This window comes from Falco punctatus, assembly GCF_963210335.1.
Source record: "Falco punctatus genome assembly, chromosome: 9".
NCBI classification, from domain to species: domain Eukaryota; kingdom Metazoa; phylum Chordata; class Aves; order Falconiformes; family Falconidae; genus Falco; species Falco punctatus.
Genome location: NC_137589.1, coordinates 25,891,517 through 25,905,040, shown reverse-complemented (window position 1 = coordinate 25,905,040; position 13,524 = coordinate 25,891,517). Strand labels below are relative to the sequence as shown.

Sequence of the window (13,524 nt, the reverse complement as noted above, 5' to 3'; positions counted from 1 at the left end):
TATAGAAGAAATAGAACAATCTAGTTCATATCTAGATTTCATACTAGATCATTGTTGCATTAGAAGACTTGTTATATAAATTTAATCTCTGTGGTAGCTAAATAGCAAACATCACCCTAGCTCTCGTGCTGTATTTACCAGCATTACCTCTTCCATGCTTCTGTTTTTCAACAGCAGTCTTTGAACTCAGGCCTGAACTATTACCAGTATAAGCACACATACACACACATGCTATTTCTCTGAATATGTGTATAGATAAAGAAAACCCACAAAAACAGCCTCATTCCTGAATTCTAGAATAGCAAAAGAAGCCTTTTTAAATGAGAAGTTTGTTTCAATGATTATTTTGATTTTTTTTTTGATGATTTTTTTCATAGAATACTTAGACTTCCTCAAAAAATTTTGAGTGCACCTTGGACTGTTAGTAAAAATTATCTGGTTTTACATAGGTCGGTTACCCTGATCCTGAAACTACTAGAATATCTGCTTAATTTTACACATTGAGCTCTATTTCAAGAATATATCCTTGACTGTAATAAATACTGCCATGCCTTAATGTGGTGAAAATTAACCACTAAGCACTTATGAGGCAGTAATTACAACTGGGACAGTATCATGTGCAGCAAGAACTGAGGCACATGAGGGTGAACATCACTGAGAGTGACTTTTACTTTTGCAGTATAGCTTGCAAGGATACAAAGATTATTTTAGTAAGAATCCAGTCCTGCAAGGTATAAGCCGTCTTTCTCTACACAAATTTAAGACTGACAATACCTGTCAGCAGTTTTGTTTCAAACTCACCCTACTGAGATCTCTTATTTAATACAGTCTCTTTCTTCCTAGCTTTAAATTCATTGAGTGCTATAAAGACTTATTGAATCACAGAATAAGGCTGAGAGGGAACTGCTCATAGGCAAGATCAATACAAACCTGACAAATGTTTGAACAGCCTTTTATCAGAAGTCCCAAATTATGAAAATTCCATATCCTAGCCCAACAATCTAATAAAAATTTCAGGTCTATGATGAACCATCTCATCAGGCTTCACAATTCTAGCCTACCATACTGAATACACAAGTCCACTTTCTATCTTTTCCCTATCTTTACCTTAACATACCACAACCACCTTTCCTCTCACCTTTAAAGCTCTTCAGAACTGACCAATCTTTGTCTGTGAATTTTATTGCGTGTCATCACTGTCCTTCATCTTCACTCAAAAAACCCAGCAACTCTCAGCATCTGTCTCCTTTAAAAGCACTATGCTTGTCATCCTTCAGATGGAGATAGAAACATTTTCTCCACAAAGTTCTGACACAATTTCTAGAGAAGCTGCCATCTGACTGCAATTAGACAAACAGTATCTGCAGATGGACTACTGAATCTGTAACTTCCTTTAAAACTTCAGATTATTATTTCATTCTCCAAGACTATTTGTTTTTCTTATCCAACTCGTCTCTGTTGACTTAACCTCTGCAGAGGATGGATTATCATGTATGTCACTGCCTGTACAATGTACAGCATAGCATAATTTAATGAAATCTAGGTTTCTAGATTTTCTGGCACTACCACAATACAAATACTGGCAGAACACCGAGCACCTTCTTAAATTGGTAACTAAGTAACACAGGGCTTTTATCCTCTTACCATTTTTGATGTTGGGTATAACAAGTTGCGTAGGTGAATTTCTGTTTCCGATGCCTTCTTTCTTTTGGTTGATAGTTGTGATGAAATTGCTGAAAGAAGAAAACTGATTTTTGGCTCCTCTCTCCAACCCCTGTAATTAAGATGACAGCAAGCTATAAAGGGCTAATACATTACTGCAAGTGTAATCTTACTTATGAGGTATTACACAGAATACTTAAATACCTTTTATCTTGAAATCAGAGTGGTAATACCCAAGTAAGACATAAATAATGATTCTGCAAGTTTATTTCAAATTGATTCAGGGGAGATACCATAAAATTCCTTTCCATTACATTCAGAAACTCAGGTATTAATTTTCAGGGTATGAAGATATCCTTGGATTACTGCGAGAAAAACACAGTAAGATTAGAATGCTTTCAACAATATTCTAACTGTCCATATCCTGATTTCTAACTGCTTTTATATTCCTCACTACATCCAGCTCAGTTTAAACAGATGAGTGCCACATAGTCCTTTTTCCAAATAACCCTAATATACTGCAGTAGTTTAGACAAATTTCCCAAGACTTGAAATGTGGGACCAAAAATTCTATGTTAATACATTTTCAACAGTGGCTACCTGGGTAAAAGCCCCTAATGATTCAAAATCATCAGTATTTGCTCCTGGTGAAGAAAGGATAGCCAACAAACATTTGTTAACACTGTGTTAAAAAAACCTGCTTGAGTACCTGTATGTGCTGCCACCAAGGAGTCTGTCTGCATAAGCCTTTGCTAAGAAGTGTTGAGTGCTAATGTGTTTTAACAGTGAACAGAAGTGAAATCACACAACAGACTTCCGAAGGATTGCTCCAGTCAGTCTGTTTGATGTGGAGTGCTAGTAGATACAGTTATTTACTCTGGACAACCTGCAAAGCATAGATGAGTTAAGCAGCTTGCCCAAGGGGACAGAAGTTGCATGATGGAGATTTTTAATTTCCATCTCAGCTCCAAGTCATCAGTTGAAACCAGACAAAGTAGATCAACTTCAGATTCATTTGCTTGATATCTAGTATCTATGCTCCCAGTTAGAAAAAAATGTTTTCATGCAAATCAAAACTGTAATTCCCCAAACAAGAATAAAAATTCTAGAATAATTAACGTAATATCCCATCAATTTTTTTTAAACCCATACATTTCCCTTTTCCCCTTAAGAGTAGTAAATTTGGACTAAGACATGCAGCCAGAGTTCTGAGGAAAGCACTTCAGTTGCACCACAACATCCTGAAATACCACCAGGAGGGTTGTAACACAGCCCATAAACTTGCCATGCCACAGTATATGCAAGCTGGTGCACTGTCAGGAATTCTAAATAACTACGGCACAAACATCCATTTTCCCATGGCTTATAAACTCAGCAAATTACACAATCAGCAAGCCTTCTGGTTTTAAAAGTTTCAATTTCTAGCTCCCAATTGCTGGTATGCAACAAACAATCAAAAATAAAATGTAGTTACCATCGGAATTTTCACATTACCTTTTTATTTTTTTCTATCACCTTTGAAATATCACTAAGATGCTTCTTAAAAATCACCTGGCACATGACTGGCAAAAACATTTTTTTTGTCCTGAACAAACATGCCAAGACATGATCAACTGAAAAACAGGCTTTTAAACAAATCCAGATCTGAGGTTAATCTGCTGTGTCACAAAATGCGTGCTCTAGGTAGAAAACCTTTGGAGCTTGGAATAGTCTCTATTAATAGAGAATAGTTATCACAGATAATTGAGAAGATAAGCTTTTATGAAACAGACTACTGTGACAGCCTTTTTGATTGACTCGGCTTTCTAGGTTTCACTCCAGCCACACCGCTGAAACAGTACAGTTGAACAGTTATTTTAAAATGTTCTTCTTAATGACACTCTCAGAATAAAAACTGCACGTGCTATTTAACTCCATCATCCTGCTCCAAGTGCAGTTCCAACAATATTAAACAAATGTATGGACAAAGGCTTCAATGGAAATCCCTAGAGAATATTGGGAAACTGCATACTTATTAATGAGGATCTCTGACATCTCCTGGGAGAGTAATCTAGGACAAATGTACAGCACCATGTCATACTTCGAAAAATTTGTAGGAGGTCAGCAAGCCTCTAGAGCCTGAGAGCCTACACACATACTGCCATCAGAAAACTGAAACCCTACATACAAGAATGAGTATGCTTAGAGGGAGCAAGTGGATCAAAGCAATCTTTAATCCTTCTTTTTTAAGAGAAGCATATTAATAACTGACAACTCTGCTCTGCTGGCTTCTTCATGGAAGTTCTCCAAAGCATTAAGTTCTCCATAAGACTGGAGAGGTACTAGCATTATGCTTCACAGATCTATGGTTTTCATTTCTGAAGTTAAATTAGATGGTGAAAGTCAAACTGTTTGCAAAGAGCACATGCACTCTAGAAGATTTTCACTTCTTGAAAATCCTACTCTTTACCCCTAACATAACTCGCTCAAGACCCATGTGTATGTGGCAAGCAAAGGCCAGTAAGGAGTAAAAGGTTTTCTTGCCTTTGCAAGAAGACATGGAAGATACTCAGATTACCTAAAGGCAGCTGTCAATAAAACAGCCTACGCAAGAAGTAGGCTTTTCCCTTCCATTCCTATCTTGAAAGCCGTAACATAGGACTGGTTTTGCATTACAGAAGCCTCTACTCGTTCCTGCTTACTAGCGGGTAAGTTATTTCGCTTCCCACAAGCTTCTTATCAGAATTTGAACACTGACCTCCAAACCATCACCCCTTATGCATTATTTCTAATCACCATTTGGCCCTGAACTCCTTGCAGTGCCTTGTCAATTTATTCATGGACTAATTTAATCTCCACAAATTTCCTCAGAAATACAAGGGAAAAAAAAAAAAAAAAAGAAAAGTAACCATTCTTCCACAACTCCACACAGCCCTTGGCTAGGAAAAGCCAGGATATGAATGACAACAGCAATGGTCACACCATCCCTTTATTCCAACTTGCAACCAGTATAAACTGCAGATGAGACATCTTTCAGCACTAGAGGAGAAAAACGATACCATGGTTATCTACTGACTTACTAAAATTCTGACCTTTTACACAGCTATTGTGGAAAATGGAAACTGTTTAAAGGGTGTGTCACACCTTCATGTCACTTTCACCTTTGCCACATCGGTTGCAGACATCTATGGTGCATCTTTAAAGCGCTGGAGAAAATGTCAATTACACAAAATCTGGGGAGATGTTCTGAGACATGGATATCTGAGTCTCACTTCATACAGAAACAAGGTATAGTACCTATATCACCATAGTCATCATATGGTGGCTATAAAATTAAAAATAATAGGCAGGGAGCATACAAAAATTAAGGTTATCTGGAATATCACTGTATTTGTATCAGGCATGTATTTTTAAAGGAAGGTAATTTTTAATGGCAAACCCCCCAAGAATAAGCAAAGATTTTTTTTAAGAGACAGCAAGTTCTGCCTTTTGTCATCACACCATATTACAAACTTCCCTAGCTTAATGAGGAAGCTGAGAACACACTTCTCTCTTTAAAAAGTGTTTGAGAGAATTTGATGAAGTAACGTTCATTTTTTGGTGTTCAATCAGAACTTTTAATACAGGAACTTGCATTGCTACGTAGGATGAATCTCATAACATACTTCACAAAGCCCTGGAATTAGACACGTAGGCTGGTCACAACTAGGGCTTAGCAGACCAACGGTTCGATATCTTCTTTACAGCAACTCATAAAGGTCCTCACAAAAGCATACCTGCGTTCTCTCTGTATTCTGTTACAGAGAAATCCAGGGCTATGGAACTGTCCATTACATCTGTCCACAAAACTCACTGTCTGTAACATCATATTAAAACCCATATGCAGCTCTTTGTAAATTCAAAATCCCACAGGCATTTGATAAGCAGTCACACCTAGCCAGATCTGTAGCAGGTCAACTTAGCCAACTCAGGCCTGTGGGCAACGGTTCAGGAGTACACAATGCACATCCAGCTCCAAGGCGGTGGGAATTCCGCATGGCTGCCCAGTTGCGCACCTTTTTCATTAGCTGAGCTAAGCCGGACAAACTTCAGAGCAGCACTTGTATTTTTATTCTAAGGGGCTGGCATTTGCCATTCAAAGTCTGAAACAGGGATTTCCAAAGGTAAAAAGAACTCCTGGGCACTTGTCCGTACAGACCTCTCCCACCAAATCCGTATCACAAGAACACACACCTTCTTCCACACTCTGACAGATTTGCAAAGCTGAAAGTCTTTTGGAATTGCACACGGGAGTTTGTAGTCTGCCTGCATTACTTCATTTAATGTTACAATTATTTCACGACAGTCAAACATCAGATGCTCAAATTATGTAAAATAATTTCTAGCAAGTCAGTTACTTATCAGAACCGTTGAATCAAAACCTCATAACCGTATTACTTACTACAGGATTGGTGAAATTTTTGCTCTGTTGTTGGACTGAAATAACTCACTGCAAGCTTTAACGCTGAGCTATGTAAGTACCCAACTCATGCCAGGAAAATTTTATGTTTCATAATATTGTATGGTCAGTACAAAGGAGATCATAACTTCAGTAGAATTAAAAATCTCATAAGGTTTCTGAAATTAAATTATTCTGGCAAATATCCTTCCCACAGATTTTTTACCCGTGTTAAGTCATCCATCGATTCTTGCAACGTTCTGTCATCTTTGCTTCAACGCAAAGTAAAAACCGGAAAAGATCTCGTAAGAAAAAGTTAAAAATACACAAGTACCTTCCAGCTGGCTCTGCTGCTGCCAGGCTTGCCACGAGCCGACACCCCCCTCCCCGCCCCCGACAACCCCCAACGAGCGCTCGGCGCTGCAAAGCCTCAGTCATGACTAACCCCGAGGCGCGGACCGGTGAGAAATGTTAAAGAACTATAAGTAGACGGAAGAATTTATAGCTTCATTATGTCACTGCTTACAGATGCACTTGTTATTTTAAAAAAAAAACTGAATGAAAGCCTCTCAAGGGAGAAGGACATGAACGAAAACGAACACGATGCACCCCCCCCCCCCCAATGAAGCGGCAAACACAGCAAACGGCAGCGCGGTCCGCAAAGCCGGTGCGGCTCCCCGCCGCCGGGCGGCACCGGCCGGGCGCTGGCGGGTCGCCCGGCCCCACCGGCGGCCGCAGGACACCTACCCCGGCAGCAGCCGCGCTGGATGCCGACGGGATGGGCGGCAGTTTCTCTCGCTCCGTGTCTTTCTCCCCGTCTTCCTCCTCCTCCTCGCCGCCCTCCTCGGCTGACGGGGGCGCCGCGCTGCCCTGCTTCAGCTCCGCGCCCGCCGGGAGCCCCGCGCCGGGGCCGGGGGGCAGGTCAGCGGCAGCCGCGGCCGCCGGCGGGCTCTGCAGCGACATGGCCCCGCTCCCGGCCGCCCCGCAGCTCCCGCCGGCACTCGAACCCCCGCGCCCTCTACTCCTCCCTCCCGCCGCCCCCGAGCCGCCCCGAGGAGCCGCCGCCGCTGCTCTCCGCTCCGCTGCGGGCCGCCGCGGCAATGCAGCAGCCGGGCTGCCGCCGGGCGCTCGCACGCCCCCGCACGGCGCGGCGGGTGGGGTGGGGCGGAGCGCAGCCCTGCCGCCCCCGCCGCGGCCCCGGCAAGGAGGGGGAGCGCGGGACGCGGAGCAGCGCAGGCGGCCGGCGCGGCCGGGCCCCGCCGCCGCTGCGCCCCCTCAGCCACCGCGCCACCTACAGACCGCGGGCAGGAAGAGGGGCCGCCGCCGCCATGTTGTTTATAGGCGGCTCATAGAAACGCGCTTGGCAACCGGGGGCGCCGCGCGGGGGCAGCGGAGGACACGGCTACGGAAACTCCGTAGCGCAGGAAAAGCGGCGGCGCCGGCCGTGCCGCGGCTCGCGGGGCTTCGCTCGGCGGGGCGGCGGTAGGGGGCAGCCAGCGGAGCGGGGAGAGGCCTCCTGTCGGCCGGCGGGGCCGGGGCACGGCAGCAAGTGAATACACGAGCAGTAAATATCCGCCGGCGGTGAAGGGACCGCGGGTGGTGCGGGCACGGCCCCGCCCGCGCCGCCTTCTGAGCGGGCCGGTGTTGCCCTGCACCGCTGGCCGGGCCTGCGCCGCGGGTGGCACCGCCCTGTCACCTCATGGCACCTTCATCACGGCTTCCAGTCACACTCTCTGTAAATAACGAAGTGCAAATAATACCGAAATGGGAGCGTAAGAGCGTAGTCCTGCCTGTTTCACTGGCAAGAACAGAGCGATGCCAGGGCCTGTGCGATGGCGGCTCTCGGCCCTTGGCTTGGGCAGGCCTCGGGAAGCCTGAGGCAATCCCTGCTGCCAGAGCCTCTCCGCAGTAGCCGGTGCTTGCTGAACCTCTGCTGTAACACCATTAAAACAAGTCACCTTCAGAGGAGATGCTATGTTGAACTGGTTGCCACTCAACATCTAGGCTAGATGTAACAGAGCACTTGTCTGTGGGTGCTGACCTACCACGTGGGTTGGCATGCAAGTGTGTGTGAGGCCTTCCACGTGGGAGTGGTGCCATGTTTTTGTACGCTAAACTACACGAAATTTAAGCCCTTCAGACCGTTAGCTGCCAGACAAGACAAGATTCTTTCAGGCCACTCTGATTTTGTGTCTGGAGAAGAGTTCCCCTCCCAGATTCAGGATCAAAGGAGTGTGAATCTCATTAGACACCACTTGAAACAAATCTTCAGAATTGTTTGGTCAGAATCGGAGGTAACCCACATGACGGTTTTTCTCAGCATAGGCATTACACAAGTAGCTCCTGCACATTGGAGCTGTGGCAAAGATCTGTATAAACCGCACACAAGCAAAGGCATAATAGGTACTGCAGTGTTTATCTAACACATTGGAAAATGCTTTCCCTGTTTGAAGGAACTGGCAGACCTGGAATTTATAAGGTTTCATTAAGAAAATGCTTTGTCATAACAAGTTAAATACAAGAAATGGTTTTCCAAAAAGTTCACTCCTCACTGTGCTTACTTCCCCATTGCTCTCAGTGGTTTGCATAAGTGGCCTGCTGCTCTTAAGCAAAGTCCCCGAAACACTCACTCACCTTTTTCCTTTGGGTGGCAAGAAATAACATAATGATAGTAATTGCAGTACAAGCAGCTATACACCCAGTGGCAGTCCCCAAGTGGAAGTAATTGGCACAGCTGTTTTGTGGAGCTGTGCCAACTTGAAACATCGAAGGATCTTCTCCCTTGAGCGTGCACAGAGAGATGAAGCGGAAGGAAATAGAAATGTAGGTAGGCAAGTATACAAATGAATTCATAATGTGGTCTTTGTTTTTAGTTCCGTTGAGCTATAAAGGCCTGATATTCAACAGCTTCAAAAACACTGAGATAGCCTTCTGCCAAGATTATTTCACAAAAAGCTAATGCAACATCAAGGACATAAATTTTTAATATCTATGCCATCCTGTGCTGTTTGAGACTGAGGTGTTCCATTGAACAAAACTAATTCAGGTGAATATTGTGACCCATGACAATTATGAAAACAGGCACAAATGTACTGTTAAAAACTTTTCTTCTTTTTTTTTTGTAAGACAGTAAAAGGACTACACAACGAAGTAGAAGCAAACACATTTTCCTACTTCTGACAAAGGTAGCATACATCTGGTGCTTAGGGTTTGTAACTAAAGTATTTCAGTGTAATTCATAGATCCACGAGGGAGTCAAAGATATAACCACAGCTGGGAAAGGCACGTCTAAACTGGCTTTTGATTTGCTAGCATGGATGGATGCTAGCTGGGTGGGTGCAGCAGTGCTGCGCGTAACGAGGCAATGCATGTAAACCCTGCAATCATTTCTTGCCAAAGTGATAAACTTGGGTAGCAGGCAATGGAGCAATCAGAACAGGATAAAGACAGTCTGTCTTCTAACAAGCAAGACTTGTGGGATGTACAATGTACACAATTTTGCGAAACTAAACAGAGGTATGCAACTGCCATTTTACAAGACTTCATGAATTTGTTGGCCACATGGCCTGGAAGCCTTGACAAAGGGCCATGAACACTAAATGCCTTTATTTTGAAAGAGTTTGCAGGCTTTTTGTTTGTATCGCCTTTCATAATATTTCCAGTTCATTCTTTGAGGCCGATAGTGCCTTTGCTTACCTCAGTGGTTGCTTTTGTATCCTCAACTGTTATGTTCCCTCTTTATCCTTCCAAGGACCCTTTCCTTGATTTTTTAATCTCTTCTGAGCTGCTTAAAATTTTTTAATCATATGGTGCCAGCTACTTCACAGTATTTTTTGGTGAGCGGGGGAAGGGTAAAGTTCAACCAAAAATTGTTGCTCATGCCAGGTACATGCTGCCTGAGCCTACACATCCACCCTCATTCCTGGATGAGTTTGCAGCCTGCACTGGACCCCACACTGGCGTGCCACGCTGCTGGCTCAGATAAGCGTACCTACACTGCAGTAACACCCCAGTATGACTGCAGAGGGACACAGGCAGTACGTGACCCTGAACATGTTTTCTTGTGCTTATGGGAGAGCAACCCTGCCTCAGCAGGGTGTTGATCCTTTCAACCAGAAGATGACCTTCTTGACAACCTATTTTAAAGTTGTTCACAAATATGTTTCTTCTATCCAAAGAGTCTGAGTTGTCAGGAAGGGGAAAAAAGTCAATGGCACATCTCTGTACAATGACGTGGCCAGGCACAGACTGCCACTAGGAATGACAGATGGAAACAAACCAAATGCTAACATTTGTTCACAAATGATTAGCAAATGCTTACAAGTAACAGATACACTCACAGAGACTGGCATTTGGGAGTGATGCACAAATGAAAAAAATAAAAAGGGCTAAATTCCCTGTTTTAATGACAAACCTAGTGTACCTCACATGTTCCTCTGCAGTCAGAAGCCAAAACGCAGTCATAGCCAAAATCAGCCCTGGTTTAATTCAGTAATATTAGGGGTGGTTTTGGCCCACTATGGGTTTTTCCCTGGCTGTCAAATGCTTTAGTAATGTTTGCAATCAAAGAGTATCAAAGATCCCTGGTGCAAAGGGGCATTTCAGGAATTGAAGTGACCTGTGTCCTTTAGAAAAGGTAGGCTGAATTTCCTGTTCAGTTGGCAATACGCTTTCATCATGCAGCTATACTGTGTCTCTTTTATTGAGTAGTACTGTTTCTTTCTCTTCATAGTCTTTGAAGATCTCGTATACTTTCCAATACAAAATAATTAGACCATTTAACAGATGTGTACTTTGTGAAATGGACCCTGAGTGGGCACAAGAGGAAGCAGGGGATGGCTGAAACATTGAAAGGGGAAGCAAAGGCTGGATACAACCCATTTCCTCTCTATTGGAGTGGGAGAGAGATAAATGGTTGGGAGTTTTCCAACACAACAGGTTTTCGGCAAAACATTTCAGTTTCAACAGAAAGACCTGATTCATTGAAATGGAAATGTTTTACAAAGAAGCATCTTTTTCAGTGACCTTTTAGCAGAACTCAGGCAAGATGCCACCAAAATCCACCTGTTACTCTGCTGACTCAGTTGGAAAGCTTGCCACGCTTGCCATGTGAATCATCAAAATCAGAGACTACATGACTTCTGGACTCCCTGGCCAGCTAACTCCTGAGCTGCTCTACCCTCCTGTGCCACCTGCCCACATCACCCATTAGGGAAGATGGAAGTTCACATGTGCCCACAAGTTGTGATTGTTCTGAAACTGCACAGCCTCAGAGCTTGTAAGGGATGACCGCAGTCTCATCAGACCTCCCCTACTGGCAGTCATCCGTTTCTCTTGAAGGTGGACTAAGGTATAAAATTGGGTAGTTCTGTTCTAAAGAATCCAGATGATTGCAAATCCGTCTGCCATTGCTGACAAGCTAGTTCAATTATGTTTATTATTCTTGCTGAGAATAGAAAATTTTGTCAAACTTGAGCTTGTCTTACTCATTCAGTCCCTGTATCATAGGCCTTCACCTGTGAGGGAGAAAAGCTCCCTCTTTCCCAGGAGCACATGTGCAAGGTGCACTCAAACTCTCCTGAACTAATGCCACATTATTTTCCTTATGACTGACATTACATGAACTAATCTACAGTTCTCACTTACTCTTTGGTTGTCCTCCAGTACTTGGGAAAACCCATTTTTTGAAGAGTTTAAAACATTTAGAAAAGTGGTGCAAAGAACTCCTCAGCTCATTTGTCTGAGGTACTTACATGCAAGTTACCCAGCTGTTGTTTTGTCTTGGCAGATACTTGATTATATCTTTGGCAAATGATAAACTTTTGATTGAAGCTACATCATCAGAAGGGATGCATCCTGCTTGGGCATTCCTGGTACAGAGAAGGACGAGGTAGCCACGCGTTCTGTCTTACCTGCATCATCACACTTGCATTTTGGGTTCCTTGTTATCACTGACTGGTGCAATAGAACACCTGTACCAGCTAACCGTGAAAGGCTCATGGGCTCTGGTGCCTAGGCAACAGCTGATTTTTTCATTCCAGGTTGGAGATTAACTCTTTTTTTTTTTTTTATCTGCCTGAATAAGCTGAATATTATATTACCCCTTGCCATGGAACAGGACCTTTGCGTTGAAAAAAGTCATTAGCCTCTATTTTAGAAACACGATGGCTATTTTAGTTAGTGAAGTTTTCTGTGATAATGCAGTGTATGCAAACACTGGGAGATAGACATGGCAAGAGAAGAATTCACCAAATGAAGAGAATGAACTTAGTGACCACACGACTTTTACTAAAGTTTCCATTTCTTCTCTCCAGAAAGTTGGTGTTGGTTATTCAATCTCTAAACTTCAGTTAACTTCACTTAAACTCTTACAAGATGTAACAGTATCATGATCTTCCCTGAGGTATAGCAAGGGACCAAAGTTAAGGCTAGGAGATAACCCTCTGTATTCGTCATGTCTCATCGGGAAGCGAGGCAGATATTGGACACAGAATTTTATCCAATTTGTATTCAGACTGGAAATAAGAAACATGTGTGCCTTGCTAAAGAAGGTTCAAATGAGGAGGCAGTACATAGTGTTTAATTCAGAAAGTTGCTTCTGTACCTTTGTCGTCAGATGAGCTATAAAATTGTAAAATACTGTTAGAATTAAGATTTCTGTTTAGCATGGCTTTGTGAATCTTTGCTTACTTGTGGCTTAACAAGCTAGCCTGATTGCTTTAAAAAGAGAACATTCTTGAACCGAAGTGACAGCGGGAGGTAAAATTTAAATGATTTCGGTATGCTCATCCTCTCTGCCCGAGGCCTGAGCAGCAGGAACGGTGGTACCCGGGGCTGCAGCTCCCTCCAGCGCCGCCGCGGCCGCCCCGCCAGCCGCGCAGCCCCGCCGGAGAGGCACCGGCCTCGGCTCGGGCAGCGTCCCACACTGCGGCGCTCCTGCTTCCTAGCGTTTGGAAATCACATGTTAGCTCACAGACATGTCTGACATGGCAGAAATTCCTAGATTTTGAGCTTTAAAGTCATAAATGTGCGATCAGCTCATGGGTAAAACAATTTGCATGAGCATCCTGGAAACTGATAGGGCAAATGGCACAGACAAAATTAATCCCATATGTTAGTTTGGGCAGGATTAAGAGCTGGATGCTTGAAGACTGTGGAGAATTTCACATCTTTAATGCAGCATGTGATATTCCCCTTGTAATGACTTAATGGGATGGGTACGATGCCTGCTACTTCCAATATCTTGGTTAGCTAACTCTCATTGTCTTCCCTACTTATGGTTAACTTATTAATAGGAGAGATGTCTGAACAGCTTACAGAGGTAGTGAATCTCCCAGGGAAGAAGGGCCTCTGGCAGACATACAACAGTAACTAGAATTGGAGGGCTGGGGCAGTTACTGCCCTGACACACTGAATGCTGCTGCTTTTGCTGATAGATCCTTTGC

At 43.7% G+C, this 13,524-nt stretch overlaps 1 protein-coding gene across 1 annotated transcript in view; it reads right to left on the bottom strand.

Annotated features, from left to right (window-relative positions):
- The window catches only part of HECTD2 (HECT domain E3 ubiquitin protein ligase 2), a 40,754-nt gene extending 33,407 nt beyond the window's left edge, over positions 1-7,347 (bottom strand). The window contains exons 1-2 of the mRNA XM_080401612.1: positions 6,827-7,347; positions 1,645-1,774 (exon numbers count right to left, since the gene is read on the bottom strand). Of these exons, the coding sequence (XP_080257738.1) occupies positions 1,645-1,774; positions 6,827-7,042 (346 nt within the window). The 5' untranslated portion in view covers positions 7,043-7,347. The remainder of the gene's footprint in view (positions 1-1,644; positions 1,775-6,826) is intronic.
- Between the last annotated feature and the right edge of the window lie 6,177 nt (positions 7,348-13,524).